Source organism: Lytechinus variegatus, chromosome 1, assembly GCF_018143015.1.
Source record: "Lytechinus variegatus isolate NC3 chromosome 1, Lvar_3.0, whole genome shotgun sequence".
Classification (NCBI taxonomy): Eukaryota; Metazoa; Echinodermata; class Echinoidea; order Temnopleuroida; family Toxopneustidae; genus Lytechinus; species Lytechinus variegatus.
In genome coordinates this window covers 59,544,605-59,565,664 of record NC_054740.1, presented here as the reverse complement: position 1 = coordinate 59,565,664, position 21,060 = coordinate 59,544,605, and the positions used below count along the sequence as shown (strand labels likewise).

Below are 21,060 nucleotides of genomic sequence, written 5' to 3'. Positions count from 1 at the left end.
AGAACCACAAATACAATTCTTGGAATTTTGCCACACACATTTTCGCTCATAAAACCAAACTTTAACTTTTTCAATCCTTGAGAGAATATTGAGAGTGATAACAGACGGGTAATTAGTGTTCCTGAACCAAGAATATCACAAAAATATGTGCCATGTAAACAAAACCATTGCCATGACAACATACCTTGGACCTCTCAAACCTATCAATAAGATGCGCTCTGTAAAGTCTTGGTGAATCCACTTTGACCGAGTGGAAAGACTAAAAGTAAACGAACAAATTGCAGGTCGTTAGACATGAATTACAATTTTTATAATAATGATCACAAAGCAACGATGGATAGAACAAAACTATCCTGGACCATGTTGGAACCTTCCGGCATAATCCTGGGATTGCCATGAGGATCCATTAGGGTTGTGTTTATATGTGGGTGGTGCTTAAGATAGCTTAGGGAATTTCAATGTTTGATGTATTTTTTCTTTATCGAATCACCGAGTATGAATGTATTAATTGCCATCTGCCGATACCTAGTGTGCAATGGAATATATCTATAAATCCTAGCCTAGTGCATTACATGAAATGTCAAATTAAAAAAGTAATGCTTCAACTCTTGTTATCTTCTTCTTATAAAATCACTTGAAGCCAACATGTAAATGAGGCGAAAGTTTTCCCAATACTATCCTATACACTGTAGATGTCTGAAGTACAACTGAAATACACAATACTTCTTTAAAGGGCATATCTTTAAAAAAAAATATTTAAAAAATCCCATCAAACTCTGACCTGACATTGTGAAACATTTTTGCAGTGTTGTAAATTCAATATTTAACACACTCATGATTAATTTGATAATTAAGTAAGGATAACCTACATCCATTACATTAATATCTGAACTTGTAAATTGAATTAGTTTTGTGCCCCACAGCAAACTCTGCACAAATCTAATTATTGTTTTTTTTTCCAAGTTGCCTATTTTTTCCACACACACCATTTAACAATAATTGTATAAAAGAGTCAGGTCACATCATAACAACACACTGAAACGAGAGATAAGGATTTTGTGGCTAAAGCAAATGTGAAATAAAGATGGTAGATTAATCTCTTTTGTTTTATCCAGATACTCTTCCTACATGTAGTTTACTTGTTTTAGCTTATTGTGCCAAACACCAATGAGGCGACACCAATCTTTGTTTCAGCATAGTGTGGTGCCAAATATGAAACCCTTGAACAATGCATCTAGGAGAGGATTGGAGCCAGGACTTGTATTGCTAGTAATCATTGTAATCTCAGACAGTTGGGTAATTTTGAAACTGTTGAGAGCAAGTTTCTATAGTAAATACCTGTATCACAAAATCTATCGTAATGTAATGGTGTTGAAGAAAAGCAAGTTATATACCATATATGGCACTTCAAAAGTATAAAAAGAGAATATGCCATTAAGTCATTGAAAGTCTTCCAAACGGATCTATTTTGTGGTCAGTAGAAAGACACCCTGTGCAGCAAATCAACTCGTTACCATGGCAACACATACCTTAGATCTTCCATGTCTAAAATCCAGCTTATGTTTAATGGATTCTGGTTTACTTCTATGATAGGATTCAAGAGACTAAAAAAAATAAAAATAAAAAAAAAATGAATGGTTTATCCCACTAATTCTAATCAATTACCATGAAAGAATAACTGACATCATCAATTCTAAAACAAGAAGCAAGACATCTTGTTCAAATTATCATTTTTTTTACGAGGATATTGTGATATAAACACATTTCATGAAGGACCAACATGTATGTGACTCAATAAATCTGTTGACAGCAAAGGAGTGCATTCCCTAGGGAATCAAGTAAGAACATTCAAGAGAATGAAATTTTATACAGGTATCTAATTTGAACATAAAAACAAAATTTGTTGGTCATTGATATTGGTCTCTTAGGACAATTTGTGAAAACTATAATGAAATGAATCAATAAGAGTACCAAAGTGATGCCTCACAAAACATTGTTTTTGCATTTCAGCATTTTTTATACCATCCCTCGGTAAGGCATGATGAAAAACACCAACTACCAAAAATTTGTTGGGAATCGGTCCATGGGAGCCTTAGATATGACCTCCTGAATACATAATTAGACCCACTGAAGTCAATGTATTGGTTCCCAACATTTACAACCAGGCCAATAATACATTTGATTTCAAATGGGCTAATTATTTATTCATGAGGTCATATCTATATGTAAGGCCCCAATGGACCGATTTCAACAAAATTTGAGTTGAAGAGGTATTCCATCATGCTCTACCAAAATAAGGTACCGGTATCAAACACGCTGACTTATAAAGAAGGTTATGGAATATACAAACATCATTCCGTTATATCATCAATTACAATTACGGAGTATAGAGATGTGCAACAATCTAGCAGTTATTTACATATTGTGTGTTGTGGCTATCAATCTTGTCCTATCATTGCACAAATGCGCAAAATATACAAATAACTAATGCATTTTCAGTGGAAATTTCTCAGTTAATAAAACAGAAGTCACTGTTATCTGCCTACCAGCTGAAATTTCAACTTATACCTCCTACCACCACAAAAAAAATCAAATAAACTCTTCTGGCACCCCACCCTACATTTATGAGGATTGCTATGCTAATACAAAAGTGCCCGCAGCCAAGTTTAAATGCTGAGAGATAGTGTCTGCCATTAGAAAGATAAAGTTTATACACCGTCTACCGTATAGACAACAAGTGGAGACCTACCATATAACATCTGGCAATGCAAAACCCAGACGATATACATAATATATAATAAGAGTTAAGTAATCTTTTTTTTTAAACATTAGTGAAACTCAATCAAAAGGGTGAAGACCTCTCCACTTCCGCAGTAATTCCTTTTTAAAGTAGATTTTATCCATGCACTTTGTACAAGAATGGGAGATATTTGAGGGTTATTCTGCACATTTACTAATGCTAGAATCATTTGCAGATCTGTTTGTACAGGTGAAGTGCATGCACCAAGTGCTTTTCGAGTGTTTAATAAAAAGCAGCTGTTGAGGTCATAGCACAGGTGCGAATGTGAAATTTGATCCAACGTTATTAAGGAGAGCTTTACAAATTAGATCTCAGGGTGCAATAACTTTTAGCATGCTTTTAATGTCCATTTGTTTATTTAGTATAGCTCTAACAAAAAAATACAGGGCAATTTTGCATAATTCAGGATATTCTAGTTACAATTTTAATCAACGGGCACAATAATGAATTTGTATCAATATATGTAGTGATGCGCATTGCTAATGAGCTTTATCATATCAATAAATAATTGCAAATTTGATTAGAACATTGAAATATTCTCAGAATAATGAAATGTACAGGAAAATGCAGCATTTTAATAGATTTTTTGTTCCTTTTCAAGCCTTCCAAGGAGTGAGATGTGAATATTTAAAGCCAGAGAGCTTATTTCATGAAATAAATGTCCATTTGTGATTTCTGAATTCACCAGCCATTATACAATCAAACTGTGTCAAGACAACTTGTCAAGATATAATTTGTGTCACTGGTTAAGGCCTGGTCACACCGCCCGAGCGTGGAGCGGAGAGAAAAAATCATCACCGCTTGCTACCGTTCACCATTTTCGATCGTTTTTCTATTTTCATTTTTTTAAATAGATTTTTTGAGTGAAATTCAACCCTCTCTCCCTACCGCTCCACGACCACTCCAACAACACTCGGGCGGTGTGACCAGGCCTTAAGGAATCATTTCGCAACAATAATTGATCCACATTGTGCAGCACTCAACCCAAGAGAGGTAATTGGGTACCTAGCAGGATATGCTTGTGTGCTGTACAAAAAGGCTGGCAGGATAGGGTAATAATATCTAGACTCCCTTTGGACAGTGGATGATGAAGTGATATCTGTCATATGAGAACTTGCTATCATCATTATCAATAGTCACAATGAATTGCTTCTTTATTGTTTACATGGTTGACTTTCTGTTATGAAAGTGAATGAAATGCCGGATTGCTGAATAAATTGCAATGGATTTCTCAATGCAATATGAAAATGTAAATCAAACTGATATGAAAGCATGTCTAAATGATCATCGCATGTATTTGTATAGCTTTGTAGATAATCAGTCTAAATTATGCAAGTTTATGAACATTTTCTCAATTTAAAAAAAACACTTATGACAAATGAACAAGCCCAACTTCATAGCACATTTATCAATGAAATATAACTATATATAAAGGTGTGTTTTACTGATTTTATTGCAATGATTACGACCCAAAAAATATTCCTCACAAATTAATGGTTTGTTGTTGATACTGGCTAAAGGAAAACTGAGATATCACAGAATAATGCATTTAACATCCCACTGAGCAGTAAAATCAATAAGCTGATCTAAAACTATTTAGAAATGGAATACATAACAGATGAAGGAATAGTCTAAATATCAGAAAGAAATAAGCACAGATTAGTGAGCAGTTTGCAAGTGAGTAGAGCAAGAATGACGTATCACATGCACAAACACAACATCTTGTTTAAATGGACATACAGCTGGCACTATATAGGTTTTTTTACAAGTCATATAGAGAGCAGCGAATACAAAAAATAAACACCATGATACCAATTTTTAGCAGAGAAAAAGAGCTAAATAATCATGCATTAATTGTCAAAGCTGTTATAAACACGAGTAAATATTAGTTAAGTGAAAATTTCATTTATCTTATTTTCAATTATTCAATTCTGATATATTTTTTTTTAAAGAGGGGAGTATTGAAACTTGATTCTAGTTTTCTATATAAGACATTTCAGAATTCAGATGATACATTTTCAACTGCACATTTAATTCAAAATATTGTTGTGCTAAAAATATTATGGTAGAAAAAACGAAACATTTTCTCCAACTGCGAATACAAAGAGATCACTGATGCAACATTAAAAATGCAAGAGATTTTATATGGCAACTGGGGCTGGTTGCACAAGGAGTCACATTTTAACACAACTATACTAATTGAACACCCATCCTTTGATGCTTGAGTCTCGTTGGATGAGAAACGAGAAGTTGATTTTCTTCAGAGACCTGGTGGGTGTTTTATAAAGCTGTTCGTAAGTGTGACTTTAAGAATGACTGATGATCCCATCTTGTTGTAAATGGTATATTCATTAGCGATGGTTAAGCGAGTAAGAAAGGATCACCAGTCGTTCTTAAAGTCGCTCTTAACTTACAGCTTTATGAAACGGCTCCCAGTTGTAGAAAGAGTTGTGCTCAAACGCAACAAAAAAATCAAACGCAGGTGTCTAGTACCAACATTCATTGGTTGGAAATCAAGTTGTGATTGATTTTTGGAGTTGCATTTGATAGCAACTCTTTCAGCAACTGACCCTTAAGAGGCATTGAAATGCAAGCTTATGCAAGAGAACCCTTGACTTATCGTAACTCTGGAAAGCCTGCAATAATTATCCCCATAATATTCATAGAGAGGTTCACTGAAATGATCATCCTTCATATATTTCATTGATTACATACATCACTATTTTGATATCAACCATACATGTTTCTATTAATAATATGTCATCGATAGTTAATATTGAGTGGATTAATCACAAAACTTTGGATCAAAACGCAAGGTAGATCCCAGGATGTGTGAATGCAAATACCACTCACATTTAGCACACCTGTCGTCATCTAAACCTGCACAAGCCACTCACAAATGCCTGCTGACAGCCCAACAAAAAGGGCATTGAACTTACATGTATCTCTTAAAGTTATTAGTATGTCATCGTGAGACATGGAGACAGAATTATGTAAAGCTGCATCAATTCTGAACTTCTTACACAGCAAAAAATGGGGTATTGATTGGTCTACATAGAATTCACACTAGTAATTTTACTCTGGTGTTAAAGTTTGGGTGTTATTTCAACACCTATGGTGTTATGTTCAATCTCTAAGGTGTAATTTTAACACCTCAGGGTGTGGTCTTCTACCAAATGGTGTCAATTTTAACACTACAGGATTTACAATGTACAATCGCAGGAGTGTTACAAGTGCTATGGTAGCCGAATGGTATATTTGTGCTTATAAACACATATCTTGTCTGCTGGTTTCACGATGACATACTAGTACCTTTACAGCTAGCCGAATGAATGACTTCACAAAACAGTAGACAACAATAACAGGACAATACATACAGCCATGCAGATGGGCATGCAATATCAGAAAGTAAACACACATATATACAAACAAGTCACATAATGCACATTGAGTGCCATGCAAATATATTGGTAGTAGATACAGGAGAGGAAGGGTGTATATTATAAAGAAGTATTTGAAGAAGTTTTATGAGAAAAATATGAGTTGTTTTTTTCATTAAACCATATGTATGACATAATAATATTATGAGGAGCTCAACATTATGGGGAGGGGGAGAAGAAGGGAGGAAGCTGAAAAGATTTTATAACATAGTTGGGCATGAAATGGGGCCCGGAGATTTGATCTACTTTGTATTCTATGTCGCTATCATATGTACAAAGGGAATAAATCTTGTACGATGGAGTAAAAGCTAGCAGTTTCCCTTTCACTAAAATAATAACATGTTGCTAAAGTCAGCGATGAAACCCTTACACTTTTGATCAGACAAAATTTATCTTCCACAGTAAGTTACATTGCAATATAAGAAGAACCTATTGAGAGAAAGGTACATGTACCCCACTTTCATGGCACCACAATTGGTGGAAAAGTAGAAATGAAAACTTTAAATTAGCCTCCAATATTATCAAGGATGGGGAATATTATCTATATTGTTTTTGTTGAACTTTGGTTATACTTGCTCGCAAAGGCATGAATCATGTAGAATCTGAACTAAATATGAAGATAAATTCTGCAAGATTTCAATGGAATTCCCAGTTATGCCTAAGATGTATGCGAGACCCATGGAGGGGAAATTAGCAAAACTTCTGGTTCTAAATCAACCACCTGGGATAATGGGAGGGACCCATCAAAATGTTCCAGAATTTATCTTCACAAACTTCAGATTCTTGATTCACAATTTTGTATAATTTGAACAAAGGCTGGATGAAAAATAATAATCTTACTGATTTTCAAGGCCTAACCAGTTTGATATTTCATTTCTCATGATTAAAACGTAAGTTACAAAGGGGCTTTCACAATTGCTTGTGCGATCGTTTGTTGCACAAAGTCGCACCACCCATTGTGAAAGGGGCTTTAATGGAGGCTCAGAAGCAAGAAAATGGGGGGGGGGGGGCAAGGTCAAAGAATGAGGGAAGGGGAGAATGAAGGAGGGGGAAAGTGAGGATGAGGAAGGGGAAACGAGGAAGGCAGCAGGTGGGGGGGGGGGACAACAAGCACATATATCATGTAAAATCCAAGAGCAGTTATCACTTTTAAGAATAAAAAAAAAGAGAAATAAAAAGATAAATAAAATTTGTCGAACCGTCATACTAAGACCCTGGAGGTTTTGCGGCAGAGACATTCTAGCTTCACTCAGTCTTTTCTGTGAGAGGGGGAAAAACGACGCCACAAAAAGCAGCAGCGGAGAAAGAAAAACCATGTCACATCAAACTGAAATATATAACAAACATCAATATAACACCAAGACCATGCAAAGAAATAATGTTAGAATGAAAGTCCTATATATACTAAATAGTGTAGCATCAGTATACCATGATGGACTCCATTCAAATATGATGATAAATACAGTATTTTAAGGTTTAGGATATTCATGATATTTCTATTCAATGGAATGATAATATCTATGGGAAAATAATTTAAACTTAGTGATGAACTCATTATAGCTTAGCTGGCATATTAGTGCATCTATGTTTAAAACTGTTTAAATTGTAGAATAATTTGAAGCTCATTTCTTACTTTTCAGTGAAAGATTTACTGAAATGCTTGAATGCATTAACTATTACATACACTCTTAGCAATACATTACAAACAAAGTGTTTCTTTTTAATAAGCAACAGTGAAATTTGCTCACTCTTTTTTAAAACATTTTTTTAATGGTCACATTTCTATGAGGTCATAATTTGACAAACCTGCAAGCATTTTTTACAAGAATGAAATTTATTAACAACCTTGATGAAAAATGCTTTGTAGAAATTGTTTTCTCTGTTCAGTGACTATTCAGCTGTATTTTTCTTTAATATCACTTTTCATAGCTGCTTCATGAAAATGTCTGCAAAAATAATTCACTAAATCAACAACTCAGCAATGATTTTAACTTGATCATGAATTTAATGTGACCGATGCATTGTGATGAGTTTCACTTTAACTCAAAGACTTAAATATTTTCAATATCATTACTAAAATGGAGTTATGAAAACTTAATCAACAATTAAAAAGCAAATAAAATCAAAGCATCATCAAACACTGCATATAAACATGAAAAGTTTTAAATTTAATATTCAGGTGCCATTGCTGGATTAGGAGTTCTCACCAAAGCAGAATGGAGGACTTTTTCATGAAATGTATTTTTTTTTATAGAGAATGAAATGACGATGGATACACATTAATGAAAATGTTGTTAGTTACAAATAATGATGCAATGTGCAGATTGTGATGGTAATGATAAATGAGAAAATGGTGGTAGTGATGGTTATGATTGAGCATGAAGAAAAAGACGATGATGAAAATGACAACTACAGCAACAAACTTTATGATGAATGTTATGACGATGATGACAATGACGACAATGGTAATGATGATAGTAATTACGATGACAATGATTATTACAATTATGATGAAAATTGATGATGATGAGGAAGATGAGGATGATGATGTTGATGATGATGATGATGAGGATGATGAGGATGATGAGGATGATGAGGATGATGAGGATGATGAGGATGACGATGATGGAGATGATGATGATGGTGATAAGGAAGAGGATGATGATGATGGAGATGATGATGATCAGACTAAGATGATGATTGATGGTACATATATGATGGTGGTGATTATCATTCCAACAGCGCTGAAGTTCAAACTAATGCTGTGAAATTTACTTCATTCTGTTATATTCATGTTATCTATCGTTTTAATGATTTCTGAAAGATTCACAAGATTGTGAAATGCCATGTGAATGTGATTCCTGTATGTTCATTTGCATCACAGAAGAGGGTCAGAGGAATGAAAAAATGTGATAAAATAAAAAAAAAATACCATGACAGCTATGCAGGTGAAATGTACATGACCACTTACAGAAGAAAGAGAAGGACATGCATGTATGAGTGTTAGTGAAATTAACAAGGGCAGAATGAAATTAATAAGTTCTTTGTCAATTCTCAGTAATATTCATCCAATGAATACATCACCTTGCAAATAACTTTAACAGACTATAATTAGGTAATATTGTATTCATGTCCTTTTTCTCATCTCATATTGAATTTCAGTTATATCAATGACTCGAAAAGGAGCCCTGGCGCTCCATCCATTGCAATGCTAAAACTTTTCCAATGTTACAGATATATATTCATCCAATGAATACATTACCTTATGAATAACTTTGAAAAAAGACTATAATTAGTTACACTGTTTTTATGCCCTTTTTTCATCTAACATTGAATTTCAATTATATAAATCAAAGAAAACCATGATTTAATCCAAAATAATATGTTTAAAATTAGCAGGTTGATTAATTACCAAGACAGTTGGTTGAGGTTGATAAAGGAAAACTAATTTTCAACTAACAACTCTGATAGAAGCTGGGAAAGTGGAGAGTGATTATTATTAAGTGCATGGAGGTGACAAGTGAATGATAAGTGAAAAGAAACAATAAATTTCATTCCATGCGTCTCATACCTATTTAAACACATTTAAAAAAAAATCAAGTCTAAGAGTCATATTTGTCTGAAATGACAGTATCGATAAAACTGGCAATATTGACAATGAGCAGGGAAAAACTTTCACGGGCGCTCTGGATGATTTCGCACCTGAAATTCTCAAATGGGCCATGGATACTCAAAAAGGAGCCCTGGAGCTCCATCCATTGCAATGCTATATAAGTTGTTGAAGTAACCCAAAAATATACATATATATATATTTTTTTTAAAGTAACAATGAGGTATGTGACACATTGAAGAAATGCATTGTGGGTAAACATATAAACAAGATGACATGGTAATTACATGGTGAAGTGAGCATGGAAGGATAGCCAACATGGCATCCTCAAAAAAATGACAAAGAACAGAAGGAAAAGAATTAAAGAAGTAGACTGTGACATAAAAAGGCTCGGCAGAAACAGCAGCTTGGTGCTTTTTTTCTTTTTCATGAATATGACCACTGAGAGAACAAATAAAACGGCTATGACCAGAGAGAAAACGTAATCCAGCCTGCTAAAAACAGCAAAATTCACCACTAACACCTTCAAAACATCATCAAAAACTCATCAAAACAAGAATAGCCAAAACATCACAACACCTGCAAAAACAAGATGACATCTTGACCAAGAAAATGAATTAAATAAATAAATAAAAACATCATGAAATGGATGGTTACAGCCAGTATGGTTGCAGGTTGCACGTTGGGGAATAAAAAGGAAAGCAAAGCACAACACCTTTATGGGTTTTTATTAAAAAGAATTAACACCGTGAAATAAAAATAAGGGAAATAAAATGAAATTGGAAGCCAACCGAGAGACTATGTCCGTGTAGGTTGTGCGGGATGGAGAGACGAGCTTCACTGAATCTTTTCTGTGGGGGAGAGAGACAAGAAAAAAAGCCAAGATACATAGAGGGAAGGTGTGTTCGCACTACTAAACATTATCCACATCAGGGGTGCTACCACACTTGGCATAAAAAACAAACCGTGTGGATGAATATACATAGCACAGTCAAATCAAATTTTCATATGTTGCAGACAAAAAATATTATATTTTGAGTTGATAAATGTATTTCGATATGGTTATTTCCGTATTCCCTCTTCCTCTTCCAAATCATTGCAGAAAATAACTGTTTTTTGCTTGTTGCTCTTACATATTACAACATCTCTGTTGCTATGTCAGCTCAATAACTGGGGGGGGGGGATTACAGGGTTATTCTGTGAAATATTTTAATGGAAAATCTGATTTACGAACAAGTGCTGTGTTTATTCATAGGACAGTGTACTTTTGAAGTAAATTCCACACAAGAGAAGTGACATTTCAACAACAGAAACTATCCTGTTGAATAAAAATTGGAAAAGGTACAAGGTTTAGGTTTGTTGTCAAGAAGCGTTTACTTGCAAACAGTAATTCAGTCCCGCTTCATGTAAGTTAAGGACCATGCATCATATAATACTGCCCAAAAGTTGCATGAATTGTACAATTCATATTACCTACTTGTATATTAATTTCAGACTTGTAATCGTGAGAACGTCATTACTTCTCATATGGAATTGACTCAAACTATTCAAAACCAACAATTACCAGGAAGTTTCACATTTACAGGGCACAAGATATTACACTACAAAGAAGTGATATTTGATGGGGACATTGACAAATTAACAGGTGTAAATATGGGAGCAAACTAGAAATCATATTTTACTAGTAATATGTTGATGACATTACAATATAATGAACAATAGAGGGCAGTATATCCACATTTTTTGTGCAAAGACAGGAGACTGTATGTAAATCACAATTATTTTTGCTATACAAATCTTTATGAATCTGTATCTACCTAGTACTAAAGGCGATTATAAAAATTACATATCTACAAGTAAAAACACACAAACATTCACATAACAATGAAATGTGTATTAGACTTAGAGGGAATTTTGGATGAGCAAAAATATCTAAATATATACGACACAATCAATTAGCATACAAGTACTGTACATTAAATTGTTCTTAACTATTATTCCACTTAAGTAAATGCTTCTACCAAAATAAAAGCCTACGGCAACTAAATAAAAAGGCCACTTCAATATGATTTTAACAGTCAAATAAACACTGCATAAATATCTACACTCGTCATGCATGAATTTTAAACAAGGTTATGTATGTAAAATACAGAATATACACAGAAATTTAGGCATTTTTTTAAAATATATCTTAATCATACTAAAAATTAATAGGAAGTAAAGATTAATTCTCAAAAATAAGAATAATAATCCATTCACAGTCTATTATTTCGGGTTATGATTATGATTATTTTTTTCAATTCAATTTTTTAATACTTAACCATACCACTCAATATTCACATCGAAAGCTGTCTGATAACCCAGTCAATATAAATAATTATATCCCGTATCAGACATCGGGGTCCTGTTTCATAAAAGACTCGTTGCAATAACAAATAGACAATTTCTAAAACAAGTTCATTACAAACCAATCAGATTGAACAATTCTAGTAGTTTTTACTGTGTTGCAAATTTGATATCATAACAAGTTTTATGAAACAGGTCCCTGGGCTGGTCATCTACAGAAATGAATTACTCCAGTTTTCATGAACATTAGGAATGAATGGGTTAAATGGTTTGTATTTTGCTTTAGTCACTCTGCACGCTCTGACTCTGCATGCAGAGACGATGCAAAATATACCTTTGAATTTTCCATGGATTCGCTTCCGGGCACCTGAAGACGTGTGCAAAGGGATACGCATCAATTTGAAATAGTCACGTGCAGTAACAACATGCATCACAATGTTTGACAATTACGTCACAATGGTAAAGCTATGAGATCCTGGTATAAACATGAATTGTAAATATCTCCAGGCATCTTCACTATTTTGCTCTTTACTGACTGGCTCTACTCTCAGGGGGCATCAAATATAAAAGAACTTTGTTGCCCTCATCTAGAGGCTCGGAACAATACGATTCTGTTCTGAAAACATATTTGATGTTCCCCTCAGGCCGTATTGATATCATTCAACTATTCACATAATGATGAATACATGAATTTATAAATTTGATTTGTATTTTTCAACCTTTGCAATGACTATTAAGTGCAAATACACAAGTGTACAGGTATTCCTGAAAAAGATTTACTTACCAGCTACATTTACATATGTATTCATTCTCTTCCAATTCAATATAAACTTACAAAGTGGTTTGTCAATATTTGGTGGTGATTATTTTATTCACACATATTTCACAGAGATAAGCCCATCAGGATGTTTCCTTTCCAAAACATGTCTAGGTTTATAATGATCCCATACCTTTATCTACTGATGCAGTATTACATTACTCTTATGTTTTTAAATACTGCATTTTAGAAATATGTAGGTATACATGAATGAGCTGTCCTCTGATTTAAGATTTGTGTTTGTCTTTATAGAAAGCATGTAAAGCTCCCCTCTTATCAATAAAAGAAATTGTGTAAAATGCAGTCTTAATAAATTGACGTTACCTTTATAGAAAGCATGCAAACTTCATTCTTTTCTTTTGATTAAAGTTACCATTGTAATTTTTTTTAAACCTTTATAATAAGCATGTGATCTGCTCTCTGTCAATAATTTAGGTTACCACACATCCTTAACAAGAAAATGGGACTAGATCGAGGTTGGCACAGAGTCAACTTATAAAAGACCTTCCTGGTTATTCTGAACATCGATGAAAGAATCAGGAAAGAGGGCGAGAAACATTAATGTGAAAGAGGATTCCATTTTTTCTCTCTCTTCATAAAATGACATGATGAATTTTTCATCGGGGACTTTTTTAAAAGTTGAAACCAGTTGCTTCTTTTGGGGGTAAAGGTGGGTGATTCATGATAGCGAATCGATTGTCGGAAAAAACAAAATGTGGTTTGGACCACAACCAAGTCTCATTAAAGCACCTACATCTCACCAACTTCCATTTCCAAATGACTATATTTTGAAATGTTCTACAACTTAGAATATAGTATCCATTGGATTATTTCCAACCTGATTGTCATGCAGTATCCTAAATATAACTGATCATTACAATATCAAGATATTTTATATTTAATGTACATGTAACGTCTGATTTAAACTTGACTTAGAAATCAAATAACTTATTGGCTACACTAAATGGATAACTTCTAGCCGTGAAATGCAAAATTGCATCAATTTACTAATCTAAAAACCCTCCTCTTTGGCTATATTCAAATATTTCACAATAACAAATTATACATATGTTAAATACGAACAGACCTGTAATATTTCTTTACTGACAACCATTCCTTTAAATGTGTCTTTTGATGTAGATCATGATATAGTTCTAAATGACTCACTTCTAATTCACACAAATGTCATAACATGTTTGGGCTTCCCCTGTGAATGGACTGGCAATGCTGTGTTTCATTCTTCATTTCAATGATTCATTGTTTTTCAACAGTACAGGTCATGACACACACTGCCACCTTACAAAAATGTCTGACAAACAAATGTGAACACTTATTTTGACCATGATTCTCATATTCATGTATGATGAAAAAACCTGAAGACATTTTCTATCTACTTCTTGATATTAGAGGCGACAAAACGAATAAGTACACACTTGAAGTTGACTGCATAAATCACCTCATAAATCTCTTTAAAGAGCATCAATTACCTTTTCTACTTTGTGGCTTATAATCATCTCTCATTATTTATAGGAGCAAGGACATAAATCGCCATGGTAGCCACATATATATCCATGGCAACCTAACAAGCACTAATACCAGTGCCTGGAGATCCTTGGGCAATACGATATTCTTGGTAGAAAAAGATGAAATTCTTAACACCGACAACACCTTGTACAAGAAAAGAAAGAGAGATAAAATGAGATATCAATTATGGTTAGTATTCATCAATCGCCATGGTAACGTACCTTTAGACTGTGATGACTTGAGACCTTGGGGAGGCTCCCGGATGTATCTGACTTGCCTAGCTCACCGGAGCTGGTCTTGACCATGAGTGAGCTAGGGGAGGTTTGGCTGTTCTGTATGTTAGGGGATGACCCATGGGATGTCTGTAGTGTCCCTTGAGCAGCTGGTGGAGTAAAAAAAATAATCATAAAAATAAATAACTAAATCACAAAATATTTCTTTAACCCTCCTTATATTGTTACAATGAGTTTGAAAATATCTTCCCAGTTTGGAAAAAAAGGGGCATTCCATCTACCTGACAATTTGTCAGATCTGACAAGTATCCTTGATTGTGACTGACTGAGAAGCAGATGTCTGACTGTTACTATGGTAACTGTCAAAGAATGACATCTGATCAGTCCTGACAACTTTCATAAAATGGTACCTTCAATTTTTGAATTGTTTACCTAACTCAAAATTTCACATTAAAAATAGCGTTGCTAATGACAATTAGTGACTTGAGCATTTTGAGGGCTATAAAAACACTAAATGTCCGTTATCATCATCATCATCAATCGTCATCATCATATTCATTTTTTTAGAATCTGTAAGAGGAATTAAAACGTTATTTCATTTCTTAAATCGAAGAAAGAAATTAAATAAGATAAGATCTGGAAATTTTTCACTGCATGTGTGTTCAGAATCACAAAAAAAAAATCTTCATCCCTTATTACATTTCTTTTCCTACATTTTTTCCCCTTACCCTTCCTGTTTCTAATTCCTCTTCATTCCTACCTTCATTTTCTCTCTCTTTCTCTGTCTATTTCTGTGACTTTGTCTTCCACTCTCTCTCTCTTTCTTCCTCCCTCCCATTCCCCTCTCCCTACAATTCAATTAGTTCAAACCTTGTTGTTCCATGCTTGTATTGTGAGAGCCACCCTGTGAGAGACTGCGTCCGATGTCCGTCAGAGATCTGATCATGGGCAGGAGACTGCTACCCCTCTTGTCACGGTGTTTCTTGTGGCTCTGATGATGGTGCTTGCGTAGAAGAGCCTCCCGGACCTGTTCTCTCTTGCTCTCATCCAACTGTTCTGACATAATCAACTTGTCCAGGACAAGATCTAAGGAGGACACAAAAAAGACAAGTTCACTTTCACCCACACAAGATACACACCACCTATTTATTTTCTTAACAGCATCCACTTTATGCATATTGTAAGCACTTGGAGAGTAGAACATACATTTCTTTTACTGTATACCATTTTGAGCACGTTTAAATGTGCTCTATAACTGCACAAATGTATGTACAGTATATTTGCAAGCTTGTCAAACTTTTGGAACCAGAAGTACCTCCTTAAAAAAATCCTGAACCCGCAGCTCTATCTTTGTATAATAAATTTATCACAGAAATTGAAACTAGTTGAGGATATTGGGCATCCCATATGAGTATAACTTAGAATTGGCAATCCTCACAATTTAGGTCAAAACGGGGACAATTCGATATAACACACCTGCAATCTGGACTATGTTGTCTGCCTCCATGTCCAGACACACTGTACCATTAATCAGGCAGTTCCTCAGTTCAAACAGACTGTGAAGAGGCAGTGTCGCTACGTGAGGTTTACTCCATCTGTCTGCATCCACATCTACATCCTCCTCGTACTTTATCCACCTGTTTACAAAATAGATTTTGAAGAAAGGACCTCATCTTGGGTAATTTATTATAGTTCTTGTAACTTATAATGATTCCACTTTCCCCTAGCTTCACCTAATCTTATTACCTTGTTATCATGATAATCTTAACTTCATCCTAAGCATGTTAAACTGGTGTCCACCTTGTATCTCTTCCCCATTTGATTTTACCACTCCAAACACTAACCAATTTTCTTCTATGTCTAATTTAAAATCGCCAGCAGGCAAAAGCATTGCCTACCTCCCTGACTCTAGCCATCAATGTCTAAGCCTGCCTAATTGCTGCTTACATTGTTGTCTCTCTCGATTCCCTACTCCCACTTATACCTGACCCTGATCCATCCTAACCTAGGGCTACGTGGAGGACCACATCGTCAGCATGCTAAAACTGTTGCCTACATAGTTGTCTCTCTTGATACCCTACTACCACTTATACCTGAACTTGATCCATCCTAACCATAGGGCCTCATGGATGGCCACATCTGCAGAATGTGTAACTTCTGGCTACATTATTACCTCCTCTGATTCCCTACTCCCATTTATCCCTAACCTTGATCTATTGTAGCCTTGGGCTTCACGGAAGACTACATCCTCAGCATGCTAAACTGTTACCTACCTTGCCATCTCTTTCCACTCAAGCTCTTCCCCGTCAGACCCAACGCACAGCTCCTCCATCTCTGTGAAGATCTCATGAGATTCATGACCCTCATCGGCTTCATCACCAAGGATGAACTTAACCCGCTGAGAAGCATCTCCTGCAAGCAAAGACGGTATAAGAATTGTGTAAGGATTAAAGGAGTTGTTTCACGAATGATTTAATGCGACTTCAAGTCATGCATCATACCAATGAACAACCTGTAAGTCATTCCAAGTGTAATCTCATTGCTTGACTACCCTTCATCTCCAAGATGAACTTGACCCTCTGAGAAGCATCCTCTGCAAGCAAAGAAGAGTCAGAGGGAGTTTCACAAGAGTCCAAAGTCATGCATCATACCAAAGAAAATAGAAGCCATTCCATGTGTAATCTTATCCGTAGACTGCCGTTCATCATCGTGGATGAACCTCACTTCATGTGAAACATCTCCTGTAAGTACGCAGGATATTAAAGATCCAGAGTGGTGTTTCATAGAGTCCAAAGTGACTTCAAGTCATGCACAATACCAATAAACAAACTGTAAGTTATTCCATGGGTAACCTACCCTTCATCACCAAAGGTGAACTTATTTTCTGAGATTGCATCTCCTGCAAGCAAAGGAGGTATCAAGGACCAAAGGGTGTTGTACTAAGGGATCAAATGAACTTGAAGTCATGCATCATACCAATGAACATACTGTAAGTCATTCCATGGGTAATCTTGTTGTTAGACTACCCTTCATCACTAAGGATGAACTTAATTTTGTGACATTGCATCGCCTGCAAGCAAAGAAGGTATCAAGGTCCAAAGGGGTGCTTTATTAAGGGTTCGAGGTAACTTGGAGTCATGCATCATTCCAATGAACATACTGTAAGCCATTTCTTGTATAAACTCATTGTAACCAGACCCTTCATCACCAAGGATAAACTTGACCCTCTGAGAATCATCTCCTGCAAGCAAAGACGGTATAAGGATTAAATGCGGTGTTTCACAAATGGTTCAAAGTGCCTTCAAGTCATGCATTATACCACTGAACAAACTGTAAGTCATTCCATATCATCCGTCATCACCAAGAATGAACTTGACGATCTGTGAAGCATCTGCAAAAACATGGGATATCAAGGATCAAAGGGGTCTTTTAAGGGTTCAGATTGCATGCACAGAGTAAATCCTGAAGACATCCAAGAGGATATAAAAAAATAAATAAAAAGTTCCTAAAATACATGTTTCAATCTCATTAACAGACTACCCTATTGTATACTCTACCAAAATTAGGTTTAGGTAGTATGTACATTATCAGAAGTCAGGTCCATATGGGATCATGATTTTGTGAATTGTCTATGGATACAGAAACTAGATTGGATAGGATTGGACAGGACTAGCAAAAATTCCTACAAAGATTTTTTTTTCTGAGATACCTGGGGAGCGTTTCACCAATATTTCCATCTGACAAGTTGTCAGATCTGACATCTTTCCATGATTTTGATTGGCTGAGGGGCACTGTTCCTATGGTAACTGTCGGATAAAATGGGACTTGTCGGATAAAACGTCCGACAAGTCCTTTCATGAAACGCCCCCCCTGTACTCATTGTCTTCTGACAATGTAAGAAAGAACTTTTATTCTAGTTCATATCAATGTAAAAAAACAGGAAAGGTGCCGATTCCCAGTCTAAGCAATGACTAGACATGGCTTAAACTTTCACCACGGATCCATTCCAATTACTTCCTTATAATATACATGTAGGCTAGAGCTTGTTTGTTTTTTCATGAAACGCCCCCCCTGTACTCATTGTCTTCTGACAATGTAAGAAAGAACTTTTATTCTAGTTCATATCAATGTAAAAAAACAGGAAAGGTGCCGATTCCCAGTCTAAGCAATGACTAGACATGGCTTAAACTTTCACCACGGATCCATTCCAATTACTTCCTTATAATATACATGTAGGCTAGAGCTTGTTTGTTTTTTTAAAGAGTAATAGTGATGTTTCTTCTCTTTTCATTACCGGTACCGTTTTTATCGAGGAGAAGGGCATCTGGTCTGGCATCCGGGTCGCTGTTTGGACCAATGTAGAGAACGCGTCTGAGGTGGAACTACTGTTGTTGGCGCTACTGTGTGAACCGTTCTTTTTACTCTTGCCTTTGTGTCGGTGTTTGTGATGGTGGTGGTGATGATGGTGCTTCTGTGGCTGCTCTTCGCTGTGTGGGACATGGACACCTACATAGATGGCATGGTGACCTGTATGAAAGAAAAGCAGAGGATACAAAGAGTGTTGCTGGTCAATTCACTCTCTTCAGAATGTAAAATATACAGGATATACAGGAATGGGGATGGAAATGTTCACTGCAGCATTATTGAACTGTTAGATATCAAAAATACATTTTTTGTAGAGTTATCATCTATCTATAGATATAGATAGTTATCATCTATCTATAGATGATAACTCAAAAGCCAGACTTATTAAATTTATTTAAACATCGCAAAGCGAAGGAGTCGATTTCTCAATGGAATGAGCAAGAAAGAAGTTTCTCTTTATGATCGAATTTATTTTGCGTCAATAATCCTTCTATTTTCCATAACTTATGACAAAAATAAAATACCTATTTTTTTAAAGAATCCTCTTAATTAATTTACATCTATGATGATCAAGTCTGCTTTCATTCTACCACCCCCCCCCCCTTTCTCTCTCCCTGAATCTCTATTACACTGTTTTTTGTTATTTTTCACATTACAGTCACTTTTGTTCTTTCATTGTTATCTTCCTTTACCATTTTAATGATTTTCCATATTTGCTCTATTTATTCTCCGTGAAACACCATTGATCCTCGAGCAAACATACAAATCTGATGCAAACCCAGACTAATTTCTACCATGTATTTTTGGGAAAGCGAAGCGTTTTCATCTCTTATCATTATTAAAACCTGTTTCAACCCACACCTCACAATATCACTTCCTCTAGATTTCAATCAGCTTTAATACTTTCCTTATTAAGCCTACTTCACACAGTGGAAAGAAGATAATTGATTCTATAACCACACAATGCTTCAGGCACTCCAGATAGCGCCAGATCTGGTCAAGATTGACAAAAACAGTCTCACTTTTAAATGGGATCTAATACAAAATTTACACTAACAGCAATTCTCTCAGAATAATGATTCAAGGGGAATAATCCATAAGTTAAAAAATAAAACTTTGATCCACAACTTCAAAGGCTTCATCACAGATTTTATTCTTAGTTTAATACTAAAAGACAATCTCTCTCTTTTTTTTCTTTTTATTTCTCCTCTTTACATTTTACATGCAAGTCTAAAATTGAAGCTTAAAAAAGTGCTTTGAAGTCTACTTTTCTTTGTACCAGCAAACGGAAAAGAGCTACAGTAGACATAAACATCCTCATGAAAACAAATCTTCATCATAAAACTTGAGCTTGTGTATACTGAATATGTTTAAATCATGAAGTACATCCGGAAAAGAGATTCAAGATCTATACAGTACTGGTACCTTGACTTGCAACAAATCAAAGACAATCTTCAGGTATCAGATCGAGATATATTTCTTTCTTCACTTCTTTCTCGTTTACTTGTATTTATATAAATTGCTCGACGTTTGGCAGACAGGATGCTGAAGAAAAGGTCAAAGGATCAAGAACACCGTGCAACGAGCCGAGTCAGATGGTTTAATGATATTACCGATTGGGAGATGGGGCAGAAGGAAGAAGGGTTCGTCGTAAGTGCTCATGTTCTTCATGTGCATGAACATGAAGAGAGCATGTTTCCAAGAATGTCTGTGTCTTACTCATTTGTGAACACAAAGAGTGTACACAAGACCTGGTGTCCTTTGGAGAAAGAAATGCATTCGATCGCAAAGAAAAACATCACGAGCAAGTCCCTGATGTGCACTTTTGATTGTTTGAAAAACCAAGTTGCAATTGATTATAACTCATTCTTGGTATACATGTAGGAGCGTCACAACCTATGCAGGGTAAAACCAATACATTTTGG

The 21,060-nt window shown here is 35.3% G+C and overlaps 1 protein-coding gene across 1 annotated transcript in view; it reads right to left on the bottom strand.

Moving 5' to 3' along the window:
- LOC121418442 (electroneutral sodium bicarbonate exchanger 1-like) overlaps window positions 1-19,117 on the bottom strand; it is a 46,500-nt gene extending 27,383 nt beyond the window's left edge. Inside the window, exons 1-10 of the mRNA XM_041612324.1 lie at window positions 19,065-19,117; window positions 17,931-18,011; window positions 17,044-17,182; window positions 16,247-16,407; window positions 15,641-15,856; window positions 14,759-14,919; window positions 10,642-10,701; window positions 7,440-7,499; window positions 1,530-1,604; window positions 185-259 (exon numbers count right to left, since the gene is read on the bottom strand). Of these exons, the coding sequence (XP_041468258.1) occupies window positions 185-259; window positions 1,530-1,604; window positions 7,440-7,499; window positions 10,642-10,701; window positions 14,759-14,919; window positions 15,641-15,856; window positions 16,247-16,407; window positions 17,044-17,182; window positions 17,931-17,940 (957 nt within the window). The 5' untranslated portion in view covers window positions 17,941-18,011; window positions 19,065-19,117. The remainder of the gene's footprint in view (window positions 1-184; window positions 260-1,529; window positions 1,605-7,439; window positions 7,500-10,641; window positions 10,702-14,758; window positions 14,920-15,640; window positions 15,857-16,246; window positions 16,408-17,043; window positions 17,183-17,930; window positions 18,012-19,064) is intronic.
- Between the last annotated feature and the right edge of the window lie 1,943 nt (window positions 19,118-21,060).